Source organism: Meleagris gallopavo, chromosome 1 (assembly GCF_000146605.3).
Source record: "Meleagris gallopavo isolate NT-WF06-2002-E0010 breed Aviagen turkey brand Nicholas breeding stock chromosome 1, Turkey_5.1, whole genome shotgun sequence".
Lineage (NCBI taxonomy): Eukaryota > Metazoa > Chordata > Aves > Galliformes > Phasianidae > Meleagris > Meleagris gallopavo.
Window position 1 is genome coordinate 135254450 of NC_015011.2, and position 18633 is coordinate 135273082.

An 18633-nucleotide genomic window follows, 5' to 3' on the forward strand; every position below is an offset into this window, starting at 1 on the left:
TGGTTATCTAAACCAGTCAGCTCTTGTCCTGTGATCAGTTTAGCAGGGAAGGGAAACATTTGTTTCTCCTACAGGATCTCATTTATGCCCATTACTGTTTGACACTGCCTTTTGACCTTAAGCCAAATTCCATCTCTTCAAGGAGTTAGTCATCAAAATCCCCCTGGGAAACTGTCTTTGAGGACAAGGGAGCAGAGCAGAACTGGAAGATATTTAAAGAAGCTTTCCTTAATACACGAAAGTTGTCCATCCCCAGGTGTAGGAAGGCAGGAGACCAGCATGGCTGAACTGGGACCTGCTGGTCAAACTGGGGAACAAAAGGAAAGCACACAGGCAGTGGAAGCAGGGGCAGGTATCCTGGGAGGAGTATATGGATGTTGCTAGGCTATATAGGTATGGGATCAGGAACACCAAGATCCAACATTATAGGTTGTCCAGAGAGAAGGTGGATGCCCTGTCCCTGGAGACAGGCAAAGTCAGGCTGTTAGATCTCTGAGCACCCTGATCTAGCTGCAGATGTCTTTTCCATTGCAAGGGAGTAGAAGGCCTTTAAAAGTCCCTTCCAGTTCAAATGATTACATAATTCTGAGAAGCTTAATTACAAAATATTCTTCAAAAAAAGTCTCCAGAACATTGGACAGGTGATTTTCACCCTCACCATTTACATAGTGTTAGTCTAAAAATCAGGAGTAGTCTTTAATCTATGTTTGTAAAAGCACTTAGCCTAGAGTTTGGGATCATTCTTGGGATCTTGAGTACAATGTCATACCATAAATTTTATTTTAAAAGTCCATCTTTGTACCTGGAAACAGATAATTAAAGTATTTGCCACTACCTTTCCTACACTGTACACAAATTTCTGTTTTGATTGTTTAGATCACACTTTCTTAATTTCTTTTATATAATTTAGGTACTAAAGGTGCAAGAGGATTCCCAGGTGATCCAGGCCCAGTGGGATTCCCAGGGCTAAATGGTACACGAGGTGATCCGGGTCGGGAAGGATACCCAGGTCCTCCAGGTACCTTGAAATAATTAATCATTCTTTATATATTTATGACCTTGGCTACTGTCACGGGAGCACAATCACCTTACTCCAGATCCATCTTCATTTACCTCACCTTCTATCTTCAAACAATAAGCTGTTAATAAAAAAAGCTCTCTTTTTTTGAAGCCAAAAGTATTTTCTGCAATTTCCTGTAATGACAAAAAGTAACACAGACTCCAGCCTTTTAAAATCTGCTTTACAGTGCAAAATTACAAATGCCAACAGTTCATGAAGATGATTTAGAAATAAGAAAATTCAGTAATAAGGTGCTTTGGATTCCACGTGGAATGATAATTGCAGAAAGGAAGAAGATAGTAGTGTTATTGTTTCAATTTAAGTCTTTATAGCATTGATTTAAATAATAATGAACATAGCAAAGACAAAGTACTAGCTATACACCTTACCCACAGTTGGCTGTGTTTCCAGTGTTTCCAAGTGCTCAGTGCTAGTAACGTTTTATCCTGATCTGTAATAGGTGAAAGCAAGGTTGATACGTGTCTTGATCAACAGAGAAGGGGTGTAGACAAAAAACTAATTCTTGGCAGGAACATGAATCTGTATTTCCCTTTCCAAGTTTCTTGCACTAACTGCAAAATTGGGGCTCCTATACTGTATGGCTGCCAGGCCACAGAGTAGTTAGCACTCAGACTGATTTTCAGCTGTCTTCCATACTGTCTCTCAACCATACTTGGACTTAACTTCCAGTCCAGGTCCAGTTTACCAGTCTTCCCTGCTTCCTATGTGGTAGTCCTCCCCAGTCATTCACCAATAGGGTAGTAGACAAGGCACGATGGGCACGTGATATATGAAGAGTATGAAGCAATTGGCATTGGCCCCTTGAGATGTACAGGGAACAGCAGAGGCAGTGGCCCCTCTGGGCAACTCCCCAAGGCCTTTCTAGTTTACTGATCTTCATTTATTTGTTCAGATTTGACTCCTGTCTATCTCCTGCTGCGTATCAAACCACAATTTGGTATACAGGAGGTGTTTTTTCACCCTTAGATTGTAAGATGTTTATAATGTTGCAATGTGAGAATACAAGAAAAACTGTTCAGAGCAGCAATTGTGGAGCAAGATAAGCAGCATGAGAATCAAGGACACCTCTAGAAGAAGAAAGAACATCTCATGGCTCTGATTGGATAAGCACCTGTGAATGGTTGAAGAGTGTTTTGTAGAATGCTCTGTTGACATGTGAAGGTGGATGGGAAAGTTGTAGGGGTGGATGGGAAAGCTAGAAAAAGAAAACTTGTGAAGCTATCTAAGTGATGTGAGAACTTGTAATAAACAATTTGGATCATTCACATCTGAGTCCGTGCATCAGATGCTGCATTGCAGTAGCCATGTCAAAATAGTTTCATGAAAGTAACTGTGCATGGAGCTGTAGATCTTTTACACCAAGGTACTAGATATCTTCAAGGGTCATTTGTAATTTTTGTCAATTTCCACGCTCAGTCAACAATTCTTCTGAATGATATGTGTTTTTAAAACCTTTACATGCACTTCACTTTGTTTAATTTTATATGTTTCTGCTGAGAACTAAGGGAAGTTACAATAATATAACAGATGTTACGATGCTGTATCTGGGATTTGCACTGCAACTTCTATAACTTCTATAGTGGACACTGTGATGCCTAATCCCCAGTTGTTTGCTCTTTTTTTTTTTTTTTTGTTCTTTTTTTTTTTTTTGTAGGCTTTATTGGGCCCCGAGGAGACAGTGGCCCAAATGGCTTACCTGGACTACAAGGACATCCAGGTCTTATGGGAAAGTCTGGTGCTCCAGGACTGGACGGACAGAAGGGTGCTCCTGGTGATGTTTTGGGAGCAGCAGCAGGTCCTCAAGGGGATGCTGGGCTGCCTGGCTTCCCTGGCTTGAAAGGTGCACCAGGAGATCAAGGAATACCAGGAATTAGAGGTACTTTAAGTAAAGAAATGTTTAAGACATGTTAATGTTAATGGGGTATAAATGTAGCCAAACTATGACTATGTGAGGGAAGTGAAAGACCAATAGAACTCACGCCAAGTGCCCATAACCCCTGGTTATGAGCCTGGTTCCTCTCAAACACCTTCTGGAGATTCACTGCTTATAACCAGCACTCTCTCATACTGCACCACATGGCATCACCTATAATAGATCATCAAAGAACAAGATTTTCTCATCTTCGTTGTATCAGATGTATCCTTTAGTTTTTCCCACCATAGTTAATTATCTTGAATTTTCACTTATGTACTGCATAATATTCAGCTTAATTTCCAACCCCCAAAATGTCTGGATAATACATGGCTTTGCAGTATAGCATATTGCTTCACTGTAGAATTTGTAAATATTAGCAGAGAAGGCACAGCATTTAGTAACACATTAATAAGCCCTTTTACCTCAAGGGTCTCTGAGCACTCAGGAACAAGAAAAAGGGAGCATCACATATTTATTCATAATTTTAGGGTGCTCACTTTATTTTGTTATATTACAGAACTTAAAAAAGCATGTTCTACTTACAGTAGACAGAAAAAAAAACCATAACATCTTTATAAAAGCTGTCTGTGTCACTCTTTGAGTTCAGTAGGGGACTTTCAAAAGCATCTATAGGAATTGGGCATTACCTTCTATACTGTTTCAGTAGCAGCTGGACATTTAGGACTGCAGATTACCCCCTTGGTGTGTTGTGGAACTGAGGAAGGTGGAGAAATTGTGTGACTAGCTCAAAGCAAAGAGGAATTGATAGAAATTTATTTTGGTGACTCATCTCATGATTTTCAATGCAAATGGATAAAGACAAGATAAGCATGTCATTTTACATGACTTATTTGAAGTGAGAAGATCTGTTTTCGTCTTCTGTACAGTCACAGAGTGAAGGAATGGAATAAAGGCAGCTCTGTGGCACTGCGGTAACACTTGCTATGTCTAGAAAACAATACCATTAATGCCCCTAAAACTATTTTTCTCTGAAGGGGAAGAAATTCAAGAGTAAACACAGACTGAAAAAGAAAATAAAATGATGTGACCAAACCCTCTTTCCTGTTACTTTTATACAAAGTGTTTGGCAATTCTTTTATTTCATCTGTGCCAGTTAAACTATTAGCCCTTCAGAACAGGGAGGAAATGTCTCTGTTCTGTTGTTAAGGAAAACTCACCACCGGTGACCTTTTAGTTTCTCTCAGTTCCAAAGCACACGCAACTACATTCAAGTCTCTGCACCTACAATGACGTAAAACCCAAAGAGAAGCAGAGCCACCTATCCTGGATTTTGAGTGTGATGTGCTTTTGAGATCTTGTGCACTATTGCTTGTCCAATCTGAATGCAAAGCATGTATTACCATTTAAATCTGGAAGGACTTGACGTTGCCTTTGCTGTTATCTTGTAGAGATGTAAATTTTCACTCAAAACATTTACGTGTAGAATCAGGGCATTTTGCTGAGGAATTTGTATGAAACTTATAGCATTACCTCACTTGAAAAATTCTGAATACAACACAACACAAAGAACCCACTGTTGCCTTATTTTTTTATTTTTTTTCCATTTCTGCCTATCACATTTTAGAAAAGACATAGGGCATTATTTCTGTGTTTTGGTCAACTCGATTCAATTCTTACAAAGACGTACGTAACAAAGGAAAAGATCAGAAATTACAGAATTATTAGAGTTAGAAATGGAAGAGACTTACTCTGTTTTAGATCTACCTGATACTAAATTACTCCCATTCATTTGAAAGAGTCCATCAACCTTTCCAGTGCAAATATCGAGACTAGCACCAATAACATCAAGAATTTAAAAACTAATGATCAGTCTTTTAATTTGCTTTTCTTCTTCCCACTGATTTTCAGAGGAAAAAATATATCCTGAAGAAATTCACCTATTTTGAGAAATGATAGGTAATAATCTGCTCTCTCGGTATTTATGTTCACTAACGCATGGTATTATGGTATTTTAGGAGCGGATGGTAACCCAGGATTGCCAGGCCCCAAAGGTGATCCAGGGCTGCAAGGTCTCCCTGGTTTGATGGGTTTACCAGGAACACCAGGAACTCATGGATTCCCAGGGCCACCGGGAAACCCCGGCCCTGACGGTGGACCTGGTTCTCAAGGACCCCTTGGTGAGGAAGTATTGCTGTCCTGTGTCGCTTCTCTTCCCCACTCTCTGTGACAAGGAGCCCGTATAATTTCCCAGGGGAAAGTTAACTCTGAGATTGTGGCACATGCCAGGCTGTAATTCTCAGTCATGGAAATGACTTGGATATTTCAGGCACTGTGAATGCAAATCACGCTGGCATCTCAGCTGGAGTGTAGGGGTGACGATGGTCCTCGGAGGCAGAGCTGCTGCTTTTCCTTCTATAGCCATGTGCCATGCAGGGACAGAGCTCACTGCAGTCAGTCTGGGAGAATGGAACAACTAAATGGGAGTAATCTTGTATTAAAGAGGCTTAATTTTTAAATAAAAGAGGAGGGGGAGACCATGTTGGGAGTGAGTGTAAAACCAGGATGCTAGCAAGATTGGTTTGTGTTGAGAAGCTGCTTTGTCTTTGTAATAATTTCTGAAGTTCTTTGATGAAAAAAACAGTTTTTTCCTCTCCAACTTGAAGCCAGTACGATAGCAGTTTTTCCCTTCTTGGGCTACCTTCTATATAATCATTGTGTATATCCAAACACTCATCTCCCTTTTCACACATTCACATGGCAGGTCCACCAGGTGCAAGGGGAGAAGATGGCGAGCAAGGCTTTCCTGGTCTGGTGGGCATGAAAGGTCAGTCTGGTGACAAAGGTGAAACAGGTTTCCCAGGATTACAAGGTATCCCTGGCGTGACTGGTCCCCCTGGCATTAGTGGAATGGATGGCTTTCCAGGAGACAAAGGTAAGCTCTGAATAGCTGCACTGGAAGAAATAATGTTGCTTAAAGCTGCTCAGTGCTGAGATGAATAGGATACATTTTCTGCTGGGCTACCTCTTTGAAACAGAAGAGTTATACTCCCAGGCTTAATATATTCCAAAATCATTCTCTGTTTTCTCTTGTGTTGTGCTTGATGCAAAGCTAGCTTGAAGAGCAGTGGTGGTTTACAATATTTACTATTTGTTCTTTCCAAAAGTCTTTCCCTTGGCCCAGTCCCACCAGCTCTCAGGTGAATTTGAGAGATGTTTCCCCAAACCTTTAAAGTTTTTGAAAGTTGGCAGCTATGTGCTGAGCAGTGCCAGACAGCAGATCTTGATGCTGAATTTTAGCAGGACACTGATCTTTTGTATAGACAAGTAGAGACTCTCTCCTACCTGCAACAAAAGCACAATATACGATGCAAGTTGTTTGTGTCACAAGGAGTTTCAACAGAGTTCAACTCTGCTTAAACAGAAGAACTGAGTGTACTGATCAGCTCCTTGTTAGAAGAATGAAGATCTGTTAGCGTGACCCATGTAAAATAGGATCCTCTTGTTTAGAAGAGAGGAGTGCCATAATTTTTGGACTGTAGGATCAAGGTTGAAATGGTTTTTCAGAAGATGACACTAAGATCTGGCCGTCTCCACATTTTCTTTTGGCCAGATTAAGCAACTCATTAAAGCCTTGATCTCATTTAGATACCTACCTCCCAGAGAGCTTAAGTGCCTAATATAGAATGGCACATTGTCCTAGGCATCAAGGCACACAGACATGGTGCTGCAGCAGTGCAACTGCTTTAGTCACGCGTTATCAGTTCATATTTACTTATTCTGCAGAAATCTGAACAAGATAACAGTTGTCTTCCACTTCTCTTTAAAGGCTCAAGAGGTTCACCTGGCATTGATGGTTTCAAAGGCATGCCAGGCCTGAAAGGAAGACCAGGAATCAAAGGAATCAAAGGAGAATTTGGCTTATATGGGACTCGGGGTGATAAAGGCACAAAGGGCGCACAAGGCTTTAAAGGTATTTGCTTATGAGTGGTACAGTGTTGGCTTTTCACATATGGAGAACTATTTTGCAAGAGTACACAGACAAAGATAACACATTTTAGACATAATTTAGCTCAGACATTGCTCCACCCATTTCACACATGGTCCTCTGGCTGAGAGGCTTGGATCTGAGGCACAAGGGAAGGTTGGTTGTGAATCTTGAGCATGGTCAGGATGGAGAGACACTCCATTGAATTTGAATGCAGCTCCAGGCACATGCAGAACTCAACAGAGTTTTTCCCTGGGAGGTGTAAGATGTTTTGGGGAAAATATTCCAATTTTGCCTCAAGATAAAGGCAACAAAATATTCAGAAAACTGTGCAGTTAAGTCAGAAACATACCAGTTGATATCACAGTTGGTGAAAGGAACTCTGTAATTCAGTCCTCCAACAGGAAGTTGGAACAAAATAGCTGGTAACAAATCCAAACACTTTCTTTCACCCAAGCCTTTTTAAGTTCCTGTTTGAGTGAGGGCTTCCCTTTCACTGGAAACTACCCACCTGTCTCTGCTTTCTGTGACTTTGTTTTTCATAAACACTCGGTAACTGATCTACTGAGAGGTAAACTCCCCTATCACAGAGGAGCCCAAGTCCAGCTCTTCAGAATAGCATATGGAAGTCTAGCTTAGTTTTCATATTTTCTTATGCTTATTTGTTCTGCAGATATGTTATATTGATATGGTCAATTTTCCATGCAGACAGGTTTTCCTTGGCTTGTACAAGGTTTTCCATTAAGCCCTTTTTACTCATTACACTATTCTGTTGTCTCTTTTTCCAGCAAAGTGCAGCTGACCAGCTTTTTTAAATATGGGTGTTTCTTTACCCTTTAGGTGACCGTGGAGAACGAGGTCCCCCGGGAGAGCCCCCGAAGCCGAAGCCTAGCATGATGATGAAAGTTAAAGGTGAAAAAGGAGATGCTGGAGAAACTGGCACCAAGGGGTTCTTTGGCATAAAAGGTCAGTGCTAATGGCAAAGCAAAGCGAGCACGTTTAGGGTTAATTGGTGTCTAGGTATTTTCTCACGTACTGTATAAAACATTCTCAGCTCAATGCACCCCCATGCCGCAGCCCACCCAGCGAAGCTTCCATCAAACAAAGCTGAGCTCGCAGAGAGAAAACTCGAGGAAAACTGTCTGTTCATGCCACTTGTGTGTGCTGCCCTGTTGTGCCAGCACGTTGTGGTGCTGTGTTGCAGGAAGGCTGTTAGCATGAAGTTCTTCTCCACATGGGCAACTGTATATCAGCCTTCTCTGGTCTAGTGTTTTAAGTCTTCTCTGTTTGTCTTTTTCCCCTCCTGCAGGTAGCAAGGGAATGCCAGGCCTCCCTGGGAAGACAGGAATTCCTGGGTCCCCAGGGCACCCCAGTTATGTGCCTGGCGTGAAGGGAGACATCGGTGCAAAAGGGCTGACAGGTCTGAAAGGGTATCCTGGTCCGACTGGCTCTCCAGGCATCAGAGGCTTCCCTGGCAGCACAGGAGGCAGGGTGAGTCCATACCAGCACTGGCAAAATGGCATCCTTCAACTTCTCTAGGGAGTGGCATTCACCCTTTGAAATTATACTGAACAGCTGAAGTACAAAGATAAAAATGCAGTAAGAATGGAATAAGTAGATCAAATCTTTTTGCTTGATCTCTCTAATGTTCATTAAGGAGAATCTCTTCTCATTGGGAGACATCAGATTTCAGGTGCCAGCTTTCTGCCTATGAGAACCCAGATTGTTCCTTCGAGGTCCTTGGTTACTGTAGCTGTTGGTAAAAATTATTTTCAGCAGTATGCTTACTCTTTCTTTCCAGATTGATGGTGCCACTGCCTATAATTACTCACTGTCATTTCCCTAATAGCAAAAAGCCTAAGAATCTGAGTTGCTTGAGGGTGATTCACTTTGGCATCAAACTAAGTTACACTGAAGTCTTGCAAAGGTCCTGGCAGTAGACTCACATGCATAATTTATTTAATAGAGACAAGAAAATGTGTTCCTTTCTCAGTTAGAAATGTCCTTCAACTTCAGTAGAACTTTTTCCTGACCAAGAATAGAGAGACTGTCTGATATATATGTGCAATATGATGTTTTCCATTTCAAACTGAGACTTAGTAAACACAGCTTTTCAGTTGGTTTGCACTGGTTTGGTTTAACTGATTTCAGCCAAATGATTCAAAGTACAATGGAAATAAGCAAAAAAAACCAAACAAACAAAAACCAAAACACACAGAGCAAAACAAAAGGTAAATTTAATGGCCTTTTTTCAATATTCAAACTCTGCTGCTTGGAAGGTTGAATAAATCCTCCTTCTTACTAACCAATAATTGTTTTCAATCATATGACAGGGAGATAAGGGTGCCCCAGGAAGTTCGGGTCATTTTGGTACTCCTGGCTCCCATGGTGAAATTGGTGAGTTTGTTCTCTTATTTGAGCGCTCTTTCTATTCATTAACAATCGAGTGACATGAAATTCTGTAGGATCTGAGAGGGTCTTCAGTCTTAATGAATCCTTTCACGGTCTTAGAGTATGGTGTTGCAAACACATGAGGCTGTGAAAAGCTTACTACTGTTAATTTCATGCCAGATAAAAAAAAATCCATGGCAGGGTGTCAGTAGAGGGGCTACATTCTGTGTTTTTCTTCCTTTAACTTATTTTTGTTTTTATCTAGACAGATAATAATTGCAGAATGTTGTCTTGGAAGTTGCAGTTCTTCAAAAGTACAGGAAATGCTGCAGGTTTTGGTTAAAGCTTTGCCACCCACTTGTTGTTTTTACCTTGAAACAGGTGAGCCGGGCGATACTATAAACTTACCAGGAATGCCAGGCCTTAAAGGGGAAGTTGGTGTGCCGGGTCTTACAGGTACTAATGTCACAGCTACTCTGGATTTCTCATTTTTCACAGATTAAATTCCACAGAGAAAAGATAGAAGAGCTTAGCACGTGCTTTTGATGGCTATTCAGCCTGTGGTTTCACAACAGCTCTTGAAGAGCTGCATCTTTACTTAATTGAAGTTAGTATGTGCTATGTTTATCTCTTCAAATAAAATGACTGTTATGGCACTAAACTTCAATTACTGGCAGCTCTAGTAAAGCATTATAATGTATGTATATATTTTTTTACCATTGATGACAAAAGGAGCAATGTCAGGGCAAAATTATGTAAGGGGAGGATAGCAGAATTAGGTTGGTTTTTGATTGGGTTGGTTACATCTCTGCACATTCTGCATATTTGAACATCAGAGTCATAATCAAAATAATCTGGGGATAACTGTTAAAAAGACAAATTTAATGACAGATTGGCCAAGGTGCGGTAGAAGACCATTATTCTCCCACACTATGAAAGCACCCTGACTTGAAGAATGTGTTTATGCAGCTAGACCAGGACTCATCAAGTAGCCAGCTTCACATTAGCAAGTTAGTTTAGGATTATATAAAGATTACTGAGAGAATTTACTTCTTTTGTCATTTCTTTTTGCAGGCTTAAGAGGAGGCCCTGGACAAAAAGGCGAAGGAGGTGATCCTGGTTTACCTGGCATTGAAGGCCTCAAGGGCATACAGGGTGTACCTGGCTCCTTGGGACAGCAAGGTAAAATATTCTTCCCTTTTAACACTCCAAAGAATAAGACAGGATGAGAAAAAGAAAGGAAAAAATGCTATTCACTCATGAGAAAGACCTTAAGTTTTTAAAATGTTAATTATTCTGTAAGTTGGTAAAGAGCAATAAAAAGAACCAAGAACTCCCAGGAGAACTTGTTAAGAGGAAATTTCAAAAGATTAACTCTGGTTCACAGCAGTGTTTCTTTCTTATAACAGTCATATGCCCAGTCAAACTGTTGCATTTTTGGCATACTTAGGTACAGTAATTCTCAATGCAACAAGGAGGTGGGCATTTCAGCACTCTTTTCTGCCATAAATGAAATAAATATCCCACAGGACCCAGTTGGGGAGCCTTTGAGCCACTTTCCCTGGCTGAACATACAGGAATACAGGGAAAAAAGTCAGGTCTGGCTCAGGCTGGATCACAAACTTGTGGCTTGAGCGTCTCATTCCAGGATAATCATGAAGGTGCTCCTTCAGAGCAGTTGCTCCACATTTCCTACATAATTATAGGGCATATAAATTCCATCCAAAACTGGAGCTGTGCTAGTAAGTAACCTACTGGGAAACAGCACTGTTCCGCTCAGCTTTCCAGTCAGGGAGCCAAAATAGAGGGGGCAAATGGGGCAACTAAGGTGCACATAAGTGAAACTACCTATTGTGACTGCTAATTGAAGTCAGACAATCATTTTAGTAGAAGGAGTTTATTATATTCCTGAGGTTGTCACAAGCCTGAAATTTGCAATTAATTGTTCTGTTACACCTTGCCTGTCTTAACTTTTCTCTCTTTTGTCATCCACTTGGATGGAGGGTGCAGTGTCATACAGTGATGCTGAGGACATAAGATTTTATTTTGCTACCTGGGAGAATGAAGGTAGCCACAGCCAGTGTTCTGGGCTGTTGGCTTCTAAGGACACTCATGATGATGTACCATTGTCACATAGGTTTGCCTGGACTGGTCGGCCCTCCAGGTCAGCAAGGAAGCCCTGGAACACCTGGATTCCAAGGAGAAAAAGGAACTCCCGGCTGGCCTGGCTTACCAGGACAAGCAGGTATTCATGCAGCTTTGGCTACTCATCATTTCAGTGTGAGCAGTCACTTTTATTCTTTGAGGGTGAAGAAGAAAGAGGGCTTTTTGCAGTTCACAGTGGCAGAGCTCCTTCTAGTAAACGTGCATTCCACAAGAAGTCCAGATGCATTGATGGGGACCTGTGCGGTTGCTTTTTAATTCCTCGGTTCTGAAGGATTGTTATCTGTTGAGCTCCCTTGAAGGTGCACTGGGGAAGGTTCAGGTTGGATATTAGGAAAAAATTATTCTCAGACAGAGCGGTGAGGCAGTGGCACAGGGTGCCCAGGGAAGTGGTGCAGTCACCATCCCTGGAGGTTTTCCAGATAACGGTGGATGTATGTCTGTGGGACGTGGTCAGTAGGCATGGTGGGAATAGGCTGAAAGTTGGACTGGATGATGTTGAAGCTCTTTTCCAACCTTAATGATTCTATGATTGTAACCTTGCACTCAACCAAGAAAGCAGTTTTCAAGAAATGTTTTCATTTATAATGAAGCTAAGAAGAAAGAGTGGTGAGATAGAGTGTTAGAATATTAAAATGTGGCATTAGATGCCAAACAATAAACTTGTCTTCCACCATCATCAAAACCACATACTGATCTGATGCGTGGTTTTATGGATTTGGGTGGCTTACATCCGACTGGAGGCTCAGACAGAATTTGCTATCAGAACACAGGCAATGGCTTAAAATGAAACTGTATCACAGGACACAGGATCTCATTGTCTGCCACCTGACTCCTTCGTATATGAAGTGAGCAGATTTTTCTCTACAACTACAGCAGGAAATTGCCCTGATTTTAGTGAGATTCATCTATCTGAATCTGCGTCAAATCAAAGCTAACAGAGTTATGGAGGCTGCCTTTATAAGCAATGAAGAGAGGCTGACAATTATTTTTGTGAAGGTTTAATTGTCCTTCAGAGCTCTGACAATTGATTAAAGATACCCACTTTAACATCGTGCTTAACTTTTTGATAGACACAAATAAATGGGATAAATTTTACCTATAACAGCAGTAGCAGCTATTAGACATTTTGCTAACTGTTGTTTGTGTTTTTTTAATGACCCAGAGTGAATTTCTCCTGAAGATGGCTTCATTATAATTACATTTAGGTAGCACAATTATCCCATAATTGTCTTGGTTTGAGGACTTTTGAAAACATTAAGGGGTTATTAGAAAGTTGTGGTCGCAAAACTGGAACTAATGGCCTTCTACCAGACAGATTAGAGAGATTTTAAGTATCTCATTGCTAGCTTATTGGATATTAATTAGATTTGCTAATATAAAAAAAAAAGAATAATATATTACATAGTAAGCTTATTATAATTAATTAATTTGCATATAATATGTGAGAGCTTAACACAGAATCATATTTATTTAAGCACTTCCATTTTTTCATGAGGAATATATGTGATCTTGTAGAAACTATTAAGGTAATGAGTGTGATTTTAAAACAGGCTTGCCTGGCTTAAGAGGAATTGGTGGACTGCACGGTTTACCAGGCACTAAGGGCTTACCAGGATCACCAGGTCAGTGAGACTTTCATTCTGCCTATTGACAGGCACTGCACTGGGTTAGCTGCAAGTTTTGTCTGTGAGATCTTTGCAATGGGACTTTCCTTCTTGTCCTCTAAAGCTCAATGTGAATTTGTCTTATTATTATGGACTCTGGCAAACAACCACTTACAGTGTACATGCTGAATTACAATACAACTTCATAAGTTCTTTCCTTGCGTAAAGTTAAATCCTCATTATTTTCCTTTTCCATTACGAGCCATTGTATTTAGTAAATCCATATGCTCTGTACATAAACGTGAGAATGCTGATTCGTTCCTACGTGAGGAAACATTTCTTCTCACTTGTGAACAATTCTACAACAGGTCCAGATGGCTATGGCTCTGCAGGCTTCCCAGGTCCTGTGGGTGACAAAGGAGAAGCAGGAGAGCCGAGCAGAGTGCAGGGCAGCCAAGGCCCGCCGGGTCAGAAGGGAGACAGAGGTGTTCCAGGTCCGTATACTGGAGAATGGGATTCGCTTATTATTTGTTCCATTTGCGGGTGTTACAGATGTCATGAATTGCAATACAGCAGCGTAGGAGAACTACAGAAGCAGTGCCCAATGTGGGGAAAGTCACTGTAGTTACTGCTTCTGCTTACCCAGACCTTACTCAGAAACAATGCACTGCCCAATTCTGGATGGCCCGCATCCTTCCCCACAGCAGCAGCCCCCTGTACTCCCCCCAGAGCTCAGCACACTGCACATGCCAGAGGCTGCTCTCAGCTCCCAAAATATTTTTAAAGAGGCTCCAGTTACACGAACACTATGGCTGCCCTCTTTCTTTCTTTTCATTGCAAAACCTTCGATGTTTACTTTTCTCCTGAAAGCCTCACAGTCCGTTAGTGTGTGATTTTCCTCCTGATACCTCCTGGACTCTATTTGCGTGCACCATGTTTCACTTATATCGTCACCCTCATGCCAGATGAGCGTACAGCTTTCCAGCTTTGACCCACCTTGCTATAGCAAGCTGCAGTTGCCTCAGTGCAGTACACCACCAGTTCTTCTTCCATCAGGGAGTCTCCAGACCAATGCTATGGATGAAACAATTAACTACTGTATTATTTAATAAGTTTTCCAATTTTTTAACTCTAAAAGCACCAAGGACTGGCAGAAGCATAAAACTTGACTCCCTCTACTTGAACTGTTCAGTGGCTGTTCTTTTGTATTCTGCTTTCTCCTTACTAACAGGATGCATATTTTTTAATACCATTCAGACATTTCATATCAAGCCCTGGAAGAAATAACCATTTGGCTTATTTTGTTTGTGCTTATCAGAATTAAATATTATTAGGGTGTTGTTTTTTTTTTACTTGACTAAACAAAGGGGGTTTTGTGGCTTCCTGGCAAGGAAGGATAATTTTGAGCGAAAAGGTAAGGCAAATTTTTGGCCATTTAGCTTCTTCTAAGGCCATCTATCTTCTTTTGGGCATTTAACATCTTCCATCTATAGAGAATTTCTTTGTATTCAAACTTTTGGTTTCATTCGACCCTCCAGAAAAACAAAGTGTCTGTGATCCCTGTTCAATAGAACACAGAGGAACAAAGCTGCTTTCTTGTCTGCTGCAATATACTCAGGATATCTCAAGTACTCCCTGTTTTGAAGTAATATTTAACCTGGCAGACACAATATTATTAGCATTCCACATAGCAAGATGTAATTAACTATCCAGAGAGCTTTGAAACACAACTAATATTGAGGTTTTCTTTTTAAAACACCTCCACAGCATCATCTGAGGGGGAAAAAAAAGCAAAGATCAGTGGGAACTGCAGGTGTTTCCACTTTGAAAATGCCATTCTTTCATTTAGTGAAAAGTCAGTCTTTCTAATTGAAAGTGTCCATTTTCTTTGCAGTACTGATTATTTCCTCTCTTCTTTGCAGGAATCCAAGGACCCTTTGGCATTCCTGGGCAGGATGGACTTCCAGGGCTTCCTGGGTTTTCCAATATATCAGGATATCCTGGTGATATAGGTTCCCCAGGTCTAGATGGAGTGCCAGGTAATTCATGCATTGTATCCATCAGATAACAATAGGAGATTAAATACAAAATTAGCAACAGCAGTTTGCTTCAGTCTTTATTCAGTAAAGTATCTCTATTAAATGCAACACTGAAGTACATGTCTCAATGCTCCCTGAAGACTGAGAGCATCCCAGCATTCCGACAAAACCAGGGAGCAGACCTCTATGTCAAAGGCCATTCCTGCAGGATATCCTGATGGAAAGGCTTGTTGTTTCATGCAAACAGCAGATTTAATCAATCACCTAAAATTCTCTTAACAGCTTTTAGAAGCATTATGCTAATTTACTGCTTTAAAATCTTAGCCCTGTGGTGGACTTGCAGATCTGCAGAACATTTTCTTAATCATCCCCAATTTTTTCCTATGTGAAATTACGTAAGAAAGGATTATCATTTCTCATCTCTAGAATTCCATGCTGTGAGCTTGCCTTTTTCACACATGAAAGAGCCAATCTGTGACTGTATATTTAGAAGCTGATAGTCCTGCTGCTTGTTGCACTGTCATTTCAAACTTCAGTGCCACTGTGAAGCACTTGTAGCAAAAGTTGCAGGTGTATACATCTCCATGTGATGTGTGGAAATTGAAATGTGAACTCAGCAAAAACTTAGAGCAGGCAGACTATCTGTGAAACTAACAAAATACCTAGGTTTCCAAGTGTGAAGAATATGTTAGTTGGCCTGACTCTGCATACTGATTTCCACTCTCCAAGCAGTCATTCCATTAAAAAATCAGTAAAAGTAATGAAGAGACTGGGCTAGGAACAGGAAGACCACCTGCCAGCTGATGTGGAATAGCATGGCTCTTTTACTTTGCCGTAAGCATCTTGCATTCATATCCACACATAATCCAGCTTCAACAGGCAGCATCAGAGAAGCCCCACTGAAAAACATTGTTATTAAATCCTTTTTTCCCTGGAAACAAAGTCCATTTCTTCTCTTCTCAGGCAGCAGAGGTAGCCAACAGAAACCTGCCAAGTTTAGCTTCAGGCAATAGGTACTTCTGGAAAAAGCAGCTGTTCCCATAACTGCCGAGAGAGAGTGAAGCAGTTATTTGTATCCAGGTGTTCAGCTGGAGCACCAAAGTACATAGAACACCGAGTCCCTAGCATATTTACCACCTGGCACCAATTATGTATTCATGGCTGTCTGATTTCCCTCTAGTTACTTGGAAAATTTAGGACAAAGCAGGGAGGCACCCAGTGAAGTGGGGCGTTTGCTGGGGCAGAGATAGCCCATCAAAGGCTGCGACAACACCATATTCTGCGGGAACTCTATGCTCTAATTCCTCTGCCACTGCCAGGCTGAGAGCAGGATGCAGATTAAGACTGTTAGACAACTGAGCATGAGCTCCTTGCTTAAATTAAGGAAATAAAGCCTGATGTGATACAATTAGCGCCTCTACTTTCATCTACGCCCAGGTATTAAGGCAGTATAAACAGATTACAGCTTGAATGTGCTCTAAACAGGCTATCCGGGACTACATGGGCAGCCTGGAATACCAGCTCCACCGGGAAGCAAAGGAGAAAGTGGACGAGCAGGTGTGAGCGGACAAGCTGGCCCCAAAGGGACAAGAGGTGATCCTGGATTACAAGGGAGACCTGGGATTCCTGGTTATCCCGGACCAAAAGGTAAGGATAGGAGATGCTGATCATCTATAGAACGGAACCCTCTAGGCTACAACCGTGACTTCAGAATTCATGTGATCCGTGTTAAAATACAGTAATGTCACGTGTCTTTTTGCATCGAAGGTCGTAAGGGTGAACAAGGTGTCATTGGCTTTATTGGCACAGTAGGATTTCCAGGTGACCTGGGACCCATCGGACCCAAAGGGGATAGAGGACTTACTGGTGAGTAATTGCAGTCAGATGCGTGACTAGTTTCTAAACCTTCTGCAGCCACACAGTGCTGATGTAGGTTTAAAACCTGAGTTTATACAAGGTACTCCAAAATCAGAGCCACTTTCAAGGGGAGAAAAAAAGATTTCTTTGTATAAACTAATTCTGCAGAGTATACATACTAGTTATTTAGAAATCTATACCATTGTTTATCTGTGTTTCCAGAAGCCCATAAAAAGATGATGCTCCACCTCAGAGAGCTGTTGGCTTTTGGGGTGGAAACTTCCCAGCTTCATATGTTGTTACTGAGGGGAGCACCATTCATTTCCTTCAGCTTATCTTTATGTTGTCCAATAAAAAACAATTCCCATCCTCATATATGTTCTCCTAATATAAAAACCATAAATCTTATACTGGAGGAAGTGTATTGCAGACACTTCAGAACAGTCCCTCTCTTGCATATGCAGCCAAGTAACACCAGCATGTCTGTGAATGAAAGCATATGAAGGCAAGTAAGCTTTTTTATTTTTAATCAAACTGCTTCATCTTGTTTCTTATCACAGGCTTTCAGGGTCCTCCAGGCTCTCCTGGGTTGCCACCTCTTCCTCCAAGGCTGGTTGCTGAGCAAGGTTCACCAGGTCCCCGTGGAAGTGCAGGACCTCAGGGAAGTCCAGGTGATATAGGACCTCAAGGTCCACCAGGAGAACCAGGTAGGAACTGCACACTTAGAGCAACAGCTCAGTTGCTGTGAATAGTGAGGCAACCAGTGCACTGCTTTGGCTCTCTTCAACTCAAAATCATATGATTCAGAAAGGAGAGTCAAACTCAGGCTTTTCGAAGCTAGAGGCCTGGCTTTCCTCTGCCTCCTAACATTCAGAACTTAAGCAGAACAGGAGAGAACTGTTGACGACATTTGCACAGCCAAAGCAACATCAAATATGGATACAGTCAATTAAATCAAGAGCAAAAGTTACTGAAAAACTCATCCTTGTGGGCGTGCTTTTAATGCAGGAAATGTAGTGACACATAGAGCAAACACAGCGCACCTCTTGCTACTTGTCTCATTAGAAACATCTGGTGGTAACAAGAGTGAAAGATTAAGGTGGTGGGTGTCATGTAGTCTTGATCCTAGCAATCTTTTCCAATGAATTCAGTGCTCTTTGTTTGAGCAGTAAGATCTTGCTCTCGGTGTAAACTGGAAAAACTGGCAGACAGGACTGAACACATGCAAATAGAGTGCATGTTAACGGAGTAAGTCATTGTGCTCATCACTGTTGTTGGTGCAAGGTTTCAGAGGCTTACCTGGAGAACCAGGACTCCAGGGCAGGGGTGGCATTCCAGCTCCTCCTGGATCCAGAGGTGAACAAGGAGCAATGGGGTTTCAAGGTCCAGTGGGATTCGAAGGTAAGAGATTCACGCAGCATTTCTTCCCTCTTTCCCATTTCACTGCCTTAAATTGTTCTGTAATTATTTCACTGGATGGGAGGAGGGAGGCTGGAGAAAGCTCATGTCTTTGCACATTCTTCACAGGGCACCACTAACTTGTAAAAGAGGATGCACTGTTTTCTAAATAAGTTTTGATAGGTGTAGATGGCAGTCAACTCATGAGAGTAAGTTTTTGATCTGAGTGTACATAC

General features: G+C 41.5%; 1 protein-coding gene across 1 annotated transcript in view; it reads left to right on the plus strand.

The window, feature by feature from the left end:
* The window catches only part of COL4A2 (collagen type IV alpha 2 chain), a 141113-nt gene that overhangs the window by 117143 nt on the left and 5337 nt on the right, over window positions 1–18633 (plus strand). The window contains exons 27-44 of the mRNA XM_010728555.2: window positions 911–1018; window positions 2736–2957; window positions 4973–5134; window positions 5719–5889; window positions 6784–6927; window positions 7783–7908; window positions 8252–8433; window positions 9276–9339; window positions 9715–9789; window positions 10408–10515; window positions 11471–11578; window positions 13050–13121; window positions 13472–13597; window positions 15026–15142; window positions 16628–16789; window positions 16910–17008; window positions 17560–17706; window positions 18284–18400. Coding sequence (XP_010726857.1) covers window positions 911–1018; window positions 2736–2957; window positions 4973–5134; window positions 5719–5889; window positions 6784–6927; window positions 7783–7908; window positions 8252–8433; window positions 9276–9339; window positions 9715–9789; window positions 10408–10515; window positions 11471–11578; window positions 13050–13121; window positions 13472–13597; window positions 15026–15142; window positions 16628–16789; window positions 16910–17008; window positions 17560–17706; window positions 18284–18400 — 2310 coding nt within the window. The remainder of the gene's footprint in view (window positions 1–910; window positions 1019–2735; window positions 2958–4972; window positions 5135–5718; window positions 5890–6783; window positions 6928–7782; window positions 7909–8251; window positions 8434–9275; window positions 9340–9714; window positions 9790–10407; window positions 10516–11470; window positions 11579–13049; window positions 13122–13471; window positions 13598–15025; window positions 15143–16627; window positions 16790–16909; window positions 17009–17559; window positions 17707–18283; window positions 18401–18633) is intronic.